Source organism: Anas acuta, chromosome W (assembly GCF_963932015.1).
Source record: "Anas acuta chromosome W, bAnaAcu1.1, whole genome shotgun sequence".
Taxonomy (NCBI): Eukaryota; Metazoa; Chordata; class Aves; order Anseriformes; family Anatidae; genus Anas; species Anas acuta.
The window spans coordinates 28122004-28133939 of NC_089016.1; the positions used below are offsets into that span (position 1 = coordinate 28122004).

Sequence of the window (11936 nt, forward strand, 5' to 3'; positions counted from 1 at the left end):
GACTTTTGATGGTAAATGCTACAGGGACCTGGATGATCCAGAAAAGAAACCCCTTTGCTAAAGAGCTTGGAGATGGCCATGGCCAACAGATGGTCTTAGGGGACAGGGATGGTCCAGAAACTCCAACCCGAGCACACCTGGGTTGTTTTCAGGCCAGGCTTGGGGCAAAAAGCCTTTGGCCAGTAACAGGAACCATAAAGAAAACCCCAGCTGATCCAAGCCTCTTCATGCTCTTTGAAGGACAGCCTCATTTCGGAATAAACCACATTCTTGCCAGCAGCATGATATCTCAGCTCATCTTTAATTCAGGCTACTCTAATACTCAAATCCTTGCACCCCTTCAGGCGGAGAAGGACAGGGAGAAGCAGAGTCCCTGCTGCTTCAATTTCTGCAGAGCCGGGTGATAACGTTGAACCAGACGGCTGCCCATATGCCAAGAGCTCCTGGCCCTGCCCCAAACGAGCAGCAGAGCCACCAACTAATGAAAAAAGTGTATTTTTTTTTTCCTCCCTTTGCAGTGGAGTAAATAAATCAGTGGGTTTGTGCTCTAATCCCACGCAGCCGAGGCCGATTTTCAAGAGTTTGCACTCAGCCTCCCATCTTAATGGCAAGCACACCAGGGATCCCCCGTGATATTTAAAACTGAGCTCGTCGTTGAGAAGGAGCACGCTGTATGCAGCCAGCAGCCACAAAACGCGTGAAAATTCACTTAAAATGCAAGGACAAAAGGGAAGCATTAACCCGTTGGGTAATGCACTTTGGCTGTCAGGATTAAAAGGCTTGCTTTCAACACCTTTGACTCCCTTGAAATTATTTATACTCTGATTTTTTTTATCTGATGCACACCTGCACGGTTCCCCTTCGGTGATGCTCTCCAGCCCAACTCGATGTGGATCCAGGCAGGGCTTTGTGGGGAAAGGCATTAAGAAGGTGTTGCAGGAATTATTAAAGGAAACAGCTCCTGTATCCCTTCGTGTCTTGTTTGAAACAGATGTGATCCAACCAAAAAAAAAACCTGCTCTGACTCAAGGTACAACACAACGTCGAGTGACGGGTACAAGGTTTAAAACAAAAAGCTACGTGTTACAGTCGAAAACCACAAAATAACTCGGAGGAAAGACTTCAATTTAATAACCTAAACTCAACTTCAGCTCTAAAAGAGATAAAGGGGACAGGAGGCTGAACTGGCACGTGTGGATGCTGGGCTTTGACGTGCTTTTTGGTTGCAGACAACCCACCGGCGTGCCTCCTGCTGGAAAGAGAAAACCCAACATAGAAGACCCCAACAGAGCCAAAGCACGCCAGGCACACATTTCACCACAAATCCCTTCCTTTTCAAGCCCAGCGCGCTGACGTCCTGCAACTGGCCCGCGTTTGCTGCTCTGAAAGCAAAATTGTTTTGAGGAGCAGCCTAATCAAGCGTGCCTCATTCCTGCTCTCCGTCTTCCCATTAAGTCCTTCGGGAAAAAGTATTCCCTGCGTGGAAACGGGCGGCTGGCACGGGACGTGTCCTGCTTATTTTTTTATTTTTAACGCGTAAAGAATAAATATAGCCCCCCAAAAAAGTATTTTTTTAAATGTAGGATCATGTCCTATTTGATTTTCCATTGGTATCCAGACTCAAGGAGGTGCCACCAGCCTCGCTCCTTCCAATTTGCTCGGCAGCAAAACCCCAGAGCCTGATATTCCTAACAACATCGCTGCTACAGAAAAAATAAAATTGCTCTGCTATCACAGCTTTGCCGGGGGCTGAAAGGAGTTGAGGGGGGTCAAAGGCTTTTCTCGCAGCCTCCTCTAACACAAGCAGGGGAGAGCTTCGAGAGCTGAGGCAGTGAGAAGCATATAAAATGTTTTCTGAAAAAATGTGAGATGGCTCAGGCTTTTTATTTTTTTTTTCCCACCCATTAATTTGAGAGTTTCAATTACCGAAGAGAATAACAACGTTCAAAAGCTTACAGTTTCATCTTCAAGCTTCAGCTGGAGGCTTTTATCTCCCTCTTTGTAATCCTTGATAATTTCGGCCGATTTCCAAACTTCGTCGGGGTCAGGAATCCAAACTCTGGTGTACTGCGGAGGGGGAGAAAGAAAGAAAAGCTCAAAGACGGGGAAAAAAAATAATAATAAAAGCTCGAAACATCAAGAAATTAAGTCAGAAATAAATTAATTCCCCGCGGACACAATCCACCACTCATTGTAAAGTCAGAGCTGCTAAAACATTGTGTCAGCCTGGAAATAAAAGTCCTAATTTGAGGTTTGGGGGTAAATTATAAGCCAGAAGTCTGATTTCCAAGCAGATTTTCAATCAGGTCTCTCCCGGACAAGGTATACAACTGGCTTGCTACCAACAAAGCAGGGTACGAACTCAAGGTAAGCAGGGAATTTAATTTCCAAGCACCTTTGAGAAGCTTTTTATGAAACGCTGCGATTCCAACGTCAATAAATACTCTGCCCTGGCAGCCAAAAAGTTCCCCCCTGTGCCAAAGAAATAACCAGTGGGGGGCCGAGACCTCAAATATTTGCTCAAAACACAAGAGTTTGGGGCAAATCCAGGCGATGCCGACAGCGTTGCAAAACAGAGGGGTTTGGTCCTTGTCTTAAAAGGTTAAATAAGATGTAAATATAGCAAATACCCCCGGGTGGTATGGCCAGGAGCCCTGTTTTTCACCTTGCTAGGGAGAAAGGAGCAGGACAAGCCGGGCACAGCCTTTCCTCCTGCCCTGCTCCTCGCCCCAGTTTCCCCGGGCTGCTCTCTCCTCCCGGCGCCCCGGAGATCAAAGGCGTTCCAGAAATGCCCGAAATAGTCGGGGATCAGGACGTACCCGCCTCGAGGCAGCCACAAAATCAAAAGCTATGTGGGTTTTGTGTCCCTTTGTCCACCCGGATGGCAAAACTAGGGAATTTCAATAATAAAAGTGCTTTTCCTCGTGCATACGCACGGCCAAGGGATCATGCAGAGGGGAAGGCGTCTTCGCAAGCTCGTTCCCAAGCTGGGAAACCCCAAAGACTTCCCACCCTAAATGAATAGCCACTGGGGAGACAAGGAGCCCTCGGGGAAGATGGATGAGCCCAAAGCCACCAGGTGACCAAAACCGAGCCCCGAGGGGAGTCCCCATCCGGGATGGAGAGCCTCTACTTCTACAACCTCACCTCTGGCACAAGTGTCCCACCCTTGGGGACACTTTTCCAACGTGGTTTTTGCATTATTTGTGCTCGGCTTGGTGCCTGGCTCCAAATCCTGGCTCAAGACTCAAGGGGAAAATCAACATTTGCACCCAACCCAACCACAACTGGAACAACCCAACGCTCTCGGAGCCTTTCGCGCTATTCCACCCAGATGAAGCAGAGGTTTCGGTGAATAAACTCAATCCCTGCCTCATGATTTGGTTTGGATTTCAGCAGGAGGCCGATTAGGAGCAGCATTACCTGGGAAGGGACGGGATTTGTTCGGCTGCTGGGCGCTAACGCAGCCTCCCGGGCAGCTAAAAAGGCTCAAACACAAACGTTGGCCAACGACAAGGTGGGCACCAGGACAAATATCTGGGTGTTTTGCTTCAAAAATAAAAGCATGCTTCTATTTTTCCCCTCTCTGCAGTGGGCTTCGTGCCAGTCTCATTACACGTGGTTGGAAGAAATAGGATGGTTCAGTATTTCCGAACGGTCTCGAAGAAGACACACCAAAAGGAAATCTGTTCGGAGACCTGCGGATCACTGCCTTTTAATTATTATGCTCACTTCCAACAATGGCAGCCTCTCAGAAGGAGATTTTCACCCCTGGGGGTGGTTTCTGCCCCACGGGGCCACCCCCTGCCTGTGCCACCCCAGGAGACCGCGGGGTCCCCGAGCTGGCCAAAGGGCACCCACCTGTAGGAGGGGACCCTTAGGATCCCCGCTTCTTGCTCACCATAAAACCCCAAAAGGCAGAAAGGAGAGGGTCGTGCAAATCACTGCGTCCTTCTCAAAGCGCTCAACTTCCCAAAGCCTCTCGGAGCATCACTTTTGCACGTGCTTAGCCCAAAGGAGCTTTGAAAAGGAAATGAATTGATTTCATTTCTTCAGCCCTGCCTAAACGGAGCTGGAAAGGCTCAGGGGCCGCCTCGGGGGCTTTTTCGTTGCTAAACAACTGGTGGGAAACGCATCGATCGCTGAGGATTCGAGCAAGAGGCGTTTTGGTAGCAATAATTAAAGGATACCAGCAGTAAGGTAGAAGGAGAAATCGTATTAAAGCTATTTTTTTTTTCACTTAAATTCATCCAAAGTGCCTCCAAGAGCTCTCCCTTGAAGCTTCGTCCCTCCATCAGCGCGCTTTCGTCCACCACCCCACCTTTCTCATCCTCCCCACGATGGCAAGAGCCCTGCCATGGGCTGGGAGCTTTCAGAAAGGTATTTTTGGGTGTTTTCTCGGGACGAGGCACTCGTTTGCCCTGCCCCGAGCCTGCCCCAAGCCTCTCATGTGGATCTGCAGAGACTTGTCCGCCTCGTCCCTGGTTTTCTTGCTAAACGACTGCTCGTAGGGCACCCACCAGCACCTTCGTGTCCAGCAGGAGGATGGAGAAAAAGCCAGCAGCAGGACGCACAAACCAACAGATAAATACCCCAAAAAACTATGGGATGTGAGAGAAACTCGGGGCAGTCCTGCAGAAATTCAGAGAAAAGCCCGCCGCGTATTTATACACTTCATTTATATATAAAATATACCTGATAGAAGGCTGGTAGAAAGAATATAAGGCTAATATAAAGTATAAAATAACCTCAAACCAATGAGTAAATAATTATAATAGAGGCTGAGATTTAATTTTGATAAATAATGCACACCCTGGCCTCTTTTCCTCACGGGATATTGAGCCGGGCAGCGCCCAGGGGCTCTCCAAATTTAAGCCCGTGCCCAGCCTTTTCGCCTCCCTCACACATTTCGGCTGCCAAAAGACATTTCGGCTGCCGTCCCGGGGAGAATCCCCAAGGGACGGCTTTGCACAAGGGCTCTTTTTCTTCGGGAAGCGGCTCAACCTGATCCCTGGCCCCTTCAACCTGTTCTCAGAGGATGAAGCCAGGTCCTGCTAAAAACAACCCGGGGAAAGCGCTGCTCTGCTTGGTAAAGATGCTCGAAGCTTTTAACGCGGCTGTCGAAAGAACGGGGTTTGGGAAACCCAGCCTCCAGCTGGAATAGGGCCAGCACAATTAAGAGAAGGAAATCCTAATTCCTCCCCAGCGAAATGTTTCGCCCTCCCCCGTCGCGCGGCACAAGCTCGGCGGTCGGAAAAAAAAAAAAGGCGTTTATCCGAAAAGTGGGTCACGTCTCCCGGCATTACTGAACCTTCCCAAATTTCCCCCCGCTTAGTCCGAGGCAATATCCTCGCTGACATCTGAGTGATTGAGGCAGCGTGTAATGCCATTTTTCCCCTGAACGAGCCACATCAAAGGGGTTTATCAGGCGAGAGATGGCAGGCTGGATAAAAGACTTGCCAAGCGGATTGCCCCCAAAATATTACCGGAGAACACGAAACGGTTTTATTATTATATTATTATTTTTTTTTAATTGTTTTTTCGGAGGTTTCTCCTTTGGAAACCTTCAGACTTGATTCTGGGAATGCGTAACGATGAGAAACCTCCTCCAGAAGCCAAAATCTCACCAAGTTATGAATTCAACAGTTTAATCCACACTCGCACACCGAAGTCTCGGGGATTTTCTCGCTTTCCTCCATCAGCTACGACATCCAGTCATCCCCTAGCACAGGGACAGCAAAAAATGGGTCACCCTGGCCATTATTTAAAGCCCGAATGAGCGATTAGATGAGAGCTGGGCAAAGTTTAGCCAACAGCAGCAGGGCTTGCCTTCCGCTCATTCGCTCCACGTGACCCCAAACTTTGCACCGGGCTGCGAGCAGAGAACAATTTTTTTTTTCTCAATTAAAAAATAAAAATGCCACCGTGAGAGCGTGGAGAGCCTCAAAAATCAAACTGATTTCCCCTGAGCAAAGGGATCCTTTAGGTTCCACAAAGCCTCTTGCCTCCATCCAGCATCGCGGGACCGTGCCCCTAAAACCTCCGAGCACAGCGGGGCTGGAGGGTGGCTGCTGTTGAGCTCTGCAAAGCAGCAGAGCTTTAATTTCACTTGAAACACGTCGATATTTGGATTTACATGCTTAAAACACCCTGTTTTTTTTATTATTCATTTCCTTTTTAAAAAGAAAGCGGGGTAGGGGGAACGTAAGCGCTCCTCTCGCCACTGCGCAGGGAGGAACCAGTTGTCACCCCACCTGGGATGGGTCCAAATGACAAGAGGCGTAAAAAGGAAAAGGAAAAAGAAAACCGAGCACATTTCAACCCCGGTATTTCAGCCTTCCTATCCCTCTGGCCAGGGCGTTTGTAATGCCAAGGGCCATAAAAACCCTGCAGGAGAGCTCTCGGTGGGTACCGCTCCTCCGCCCCGCTCCCTGCCCCAAAATCAGCCCGCGGTAGCAGAGCTCGGAGTTTAATTAAGAAGCAGAAACCCACCAGGGAAGCACTCGGCTTAATTAGACTGAATTAAATTGAAAGTCACCGCTCCTATCAGCTCGGTATCTCCGCATCCCCTCGCTGCCTTGCGGTACCTTCCGCTCGCCGGGGACACCAACTACAAAATTCATCACATGGGCAAACCTCTTCCCACATCCAAACCCCATCTCCGGGTTAAACAGAAAATAAAAGGCAAAACAGCCTCACCTCGAGCTTTCCTGTATGCTCTAAGTGCCACCCCACACCTTTTTTTATTCATTTTCCACGGTTTTTTGACACCGATTTGCTCAGAAGCACGTCGGCGCTCCGGCTCCCTGGGATAAAAACGCAACTAAAGGTTTGTCTCGGCCCCAAAAACCATCCTCGTGGGGTTTCTGCGCCAAGCTGGACGTTCCCAGCGCTGCCCTTGGAAATTTGGAAGAGGGACTCTAAAATACATCCGAGGGTCTTTGGGTTCGAAGAGGCGCAACCCGTTAGGGCGCATTCCTGGGATGCAACATGTCATCGGGAGCGACGAGGGCTGTGATTCAGCCACCAGACAAGCCTTTAAATATGTTTAACACATCCCAGGAGCACGTCACGCCTCCGGAAGGGTATCGAGGGGCAGGGCGAGGACACGGGTTCGCCTGGGTGGAAGCCGTGCCCGTCCCTAAGAAGACAAAGCCGGGCAACCCCAAACAAGAAACCTCGTCCTTGGAGAAGAGCAGAGATCTCCGCTGCCTACCAAGGCTCCGAGTTTTGCTGCAATCCTTTTCTTGATCCCAACCATGCTGTTTGCAGAAGAGGTCGAAGAGCAGAGGGTAACCCACGCTATCGGCCCTTTATTGCGCCTCGGAGGGTGCAAAGTCCACCCCGGAGCTGAAGCCGGGCTCTTTTAGGGCCGTGCTCCCAACGAGCACCCCAGGCCAAGCCCAGCTCTCTGCTCCTTCCTCGGGACGAAGCTACGACCTCATCCACGGGGAAATTCAAAGGAGTTTCGACGGGGAAGGGCGGGCGCGTGAGCGAGCCCCACGCTGCAAATCCGAGGCGAAGCTCGGGGAGGGAGGGACGCTTCCCCTCTTATCCCATTACGGGACGACGCCGGCATCTGCCCGGGCTTAGAGGGATTGAGCTGCCTCGGCTGCGTTTTAGCAGCATCAGCAAGAGGGCAAGAAGAAGCCGGGGCCGCGGTGGGAGCGTGCCAGCAGCCCCAGCAAGGTGCCAGTCCCACAAAGCGCTCGGTCCCACAAAGCTCCAGCCATTCTCCATCTGGGACACGTTTTATTTTATTTCTTATTTCATTATTTTTATACAAAAGGGATCCCTCCGTGGCTCCACGCCTCCTCTACTCGCTTCCCTCTTCCACTAGGACCCAGTGGTACCGAATTCCTGTTGGGCACGGGAATGGGAACAAGAAAAACCCACTCGGGCTCTCCCCCAAACTATTTACCACCACGGAGCCCCACGTGCTTGAAGCTTGATGCACACCAGCTGCTTGGGAGCCACTCACCTGCTCCTAATTAGCCACAGCTGCTAATTATCTCGCTCATAAACTCCAGTCCTGCCTTCTGAAGGGTCACAGGATGCAAAAAGGGCCTTCCCCGGGAGTTCACAGCTGCTGATGTTTCCAGGGCAGGTTCCTCTCCTGCCCCATAAGCTCCTCAGGGTAATATGTTTATCAGCGTGGCTTAACGAGCACTAAATGAGTCCCAGAAGGGCTCCAACCTGCCCCGCTGATGGGCAGCGGCACGGCCAAACCCTACCCCAAAACCTCCCCGTGACGCCAGCAGCAGGATCGGCCCCGAAGCTCATTAGGAATCTCGTTATGATTAAAAATAAATTGAAACCAGAGCACAAGGATGGTTACCGAATCCCTGTAGCACCCCAGGACAGCCACGGGATCACCCCCGGGCACCTCAAACCCTTTTAACAGACAAACGGGAGCACAAACCCGATCAAGTTAGCATAAAAACACCCAACCCGGGCTAATTAATCTAATGATCAAGTTCAGGATCAGCCAACCTGACCATTACAACCTGCCCACAGATAGGGACAGAGCAGCGCTCGCCGCGAGCCTCCTCCCCGGGGCCATGGAGATGTATCTGATCCCATCTCCATTCGGGATCCCCAAAAATAAACCCGAAAATAACCGATGCCCGACCCCAAATTACATAAGGGCTGCCTGAGCTGGGTGCAGGAGCAGGGACCCGCAGCGAAGTTGGAGCTGGGAGACCGAAAGCCGTTCCTTGATAGGGCTGCTGCCAGCCCAGCAGCGTCCCCCCATCCACCCTGACCACGCTCAGGGGAAGAAAACCCTTAAAAATCCTCCTTCAAACCCTAAAATCCTCGTTATTACAGCAGGCATCTCTCCGTCTGCCAGCATAAAAAAGATTTCAAAGCCAACAACTTTTCTCACCTCCCATGTCCCCACGTTAGTAGGGGACCCCACAAGGTACCAGGCATCACCCCAAACCCTTTGCAGGTCAAAGGGTCAATCCCAAGGGCACTTTTTTCCCCTTTTTCTTCCTTTTTTTTTGTTTTTCCCCCCTGCACCTCACCTCCACCCTGGCATGCAAATGCCATTTGCTTAGCCGGAGCGGTGACCGATCTGCTGGGAGCGAGCCGCAAGGGGAGAAAAGGAAAAAAAGGAGAAAAAGAAAAGGGAAAAAAGAGCAGAAAAGCCCCCAAAAAATCAAGTGCCACCTCTCCAAGCCCTAAAAGCAGCCCCCGGGCACAAATCTGGGCTCCTCTCTCGCCCATCGGCCATGTTCCCCTCCCTGCTTGCCAGGAGGAAGCGGCTCGGCCTCGCCCGCTGCTGAAAAAAAAAGGGAAAAAAGCGAAAAAAAAAGGAAAAAGAAACAATTTGGGATTTGTTGGGATTTGCCAAAGCCGGAGGGAAATCCACCGAGGAAAGCCGGGAGCGCTCCGTTGCCGGTAGGTTTCCTCCTTGCCTCTCCCCAAACCCCCGTGTTTCAGGCAAGGCGGGGAAAAATTCCCCTAAAAAGTTCCCGGCCGGGAAGAGGAGAGGCTCGGAGCAGCACCTTTCGAGCCCCTTTTGGGATCGACGGGGCGAAAATCGGCTTTTTTGCCCCCAAAAACCCCGCGGGGAGCTGGGGGGGAGCCGCGCGTCGGGGCGCGGATGCGGCGCAAGGGGAGGGATGGAGAGGGATAAAGGGGGGGGGTCTATGGGGCAGGCAAGTTGCTGCCCCCTTTTAGTTGCTGCCCCCTTTTTCCCAGAGCGAAACGACCCCAAAACCCATCGATCTTCCCCCAAAAAAGCCCTGGGCTCACCTTGGTGTAGAGCTGAGCTGCGGACATGGCCGGGCATGGGCAGCGCTAGGCGCGGGGCATGGGGCCGGCAGCTTGCGGGGGTTTTTGGGGTTTTTAGGGGATATAGGGGGGCTGCCGGCCCGATAGGGCGACAAGGCGACGGAGCGACCTTTACACCCGCTGCCGGAGAGGGAGGAGGAGGAGGAGGAGGAAGAGGAGGAGGAGGAGGAGGCAGCACCGCCTCCGCCGCGCCCCACTCAGGTAAAGGGCTCGGCTGCTCCGCGGGACTTCCTGGGGGCCGGCTCCTCACCCCAGGCCATATTATGGGATGCCACCTTGGTTTCCACACTTTTTTGTTTTTATTTTTTTATTTGTCACAGCCGTTTTTATCGTTTTCACCGTTTTTGTTATCGTTATCAGCGTTTTTATTATCATCATCCCCCTTTTTAGCATCACCCCCCTTTTATCTCCATCCCCCTTTTATCTCCATCGCCCCTTTATTTCCACCCCCCTTTAATGATCACCCCCCTTTTCCCATTTTCAAGCTTTTTTCCCATTTTCAAGCTTTTTTCCCCCAGCCTCTCCCTCCTCCTGCCAGAGGTTATCCCCTCAGGAGACGGAAACCCCTAATACTGAAGGGGAAGCGACCCTAAAACAGCACTTGGTGGTATAAAACCTCTCCCATTCACATCAAAGGTGTGAAAGTGAGCCAGATTCCCTCTTTTTCCCCCAAAAACAGAGCTAGCAGCTTCCTGGGAAGCACGCAGGAGATGCGTGTCCTCCCCGGGGTGGCACGGAGCAGCTCGTCCTCGCTCACCCCATAACCAGAGTCCGTTTATTTGCCATTATTAGGGGGTCATTAAAGGAAGAGCTGGGGGTGAAGACGCAAAATTTCCAGTTAATGTCGCTCCCCTGTGTTTTAGGGAGGTGTAGGAAGGCTTTTGGGGTGCTTTTGGGATGAATTTCTGCCTACAGACACCTGAAAAATAGGAATCCTAATTCAGATCCCCCCTTTGAAACCGCAAGCAGCCCGGGAAAAGTAAAGGAAGCAAGAAGAAAAATCCTTTTTTTTTCATCTCATCGCCTCCATAGCGAACATAAACGTGTGCAACCCCTTCCCACAGGCACCTTATGGGGTATTTGGCCCCAAAACTTTTTTCTCTCTAAAAAAGGAAAGGAGTTACCATTTATCCAGCAGGAATTCAGTTCTGCCGCAGGCAAAGCCGCTCCAAACCTCCTCTTTTATTTCCACGTTCGTCGCAAAGAGGAGTTTCGCCTCCGGGAGCAGGAGCTCTGACCCTCTCTGATAGCTCTGATCACCTCCTCGGAGTTATTTTATTAAAAAAGATTTATTATTGTTCTGGCTGGCTCACAAACGTGGTACCCTGCCTCTCTCACGCACCGCGTGTACCCAACAACAGCCTTTAATAACGCGCTTTAATTAATCCTGGAATTGCAAATGTGTTATTATGTGCTTTTTGTTTTTTTTTTTCCAAACACGGGGCAGGGTAGTAAATAAAATCTGCATTGCTTATGCGGGGCCGTACCAGGAGTCCGTGGCAGTCAAGGAAATTAATCTCTTAATCATCCTGCCAATTTGATCTAGCGGTGAGAGCAGAGACCTGTGGCTGCCCGGGCTCTCTGGATTGATGAAACTACCTCAGCAGGGATTCCTGAGCTCTAATCCCAGCTATTTTTCAGCTTCTCCGCTCATAGCCCCACAAAACAAGCAGCCAACAGGGAGCTAAAGACTGAAAACAGAAGGTGAGGAGGAAGGAAAAGGTGGAAGAAACGTTTAGGGAGGGATGGAAGTTGAAGAAAGGGGTGAAAAAGACTGGAGGAGAGATGGCAGCAGGCGAAAAGGAGGAGAAACATCTGCAGATAAGCAGCAACGAAGGCTCAAATAGAAAAATGTGAGGAAGCAGAGAAAACATTTCTGAATCACAAAGCCCACGAGCAAGAAAGGGCACGAGGATAGAAACGGATTCTTCCCTTCTCTTCAAAGCCAAGAGGGAAAAAAATAATGAAATGCATACCGGGGAGCTGGCTGAGAGGAATGTCATGGGGCTGGCTTACTCCCACCTGTCCTCCTTGCATCACCCACCGCTCCTCCTGCATAAAAAAACACAATCTGGCCATTAATTAATTAATTTTAAGGCTGCTTTGCCTTAAAAGATTACAGAATGTGGGACCAA

The 11936-nt window shown here is 50.8% G+C and overlaps 1 protein-coding gene across 1 annotated transcript in view; it reads right to left on the reverse strand.

The window, feature by feature from the left end:
- The window catches only part of MYO5B (myosin VB), a 69660-nt gene extending 59716 nt beyond the window's left edge, over nucleotides 1-9944 (reverse strand). Inside the window, exons 1-2 of the mRNA XM_068664868.1 lie at nucleotides 9763-9944; nucleotides 1957-2067 (exon numbers count right to left, since the gene is read on the reverse strand). Coding sequence (XP_068520969.1) covers nucleotides 1957-2067; nucleotides 9763-9789 — 138 coding nt within the window. The 5' untranslated portion in view covers nucleotides 9790-9944. The remainder of the gene's footprint in view (nucleotides 1-1956; nucleotides 2068-9762) is intronic.
- Between the last annotated feature and the right edge of the window lie 1992 nt (nucleotides 9945-11936).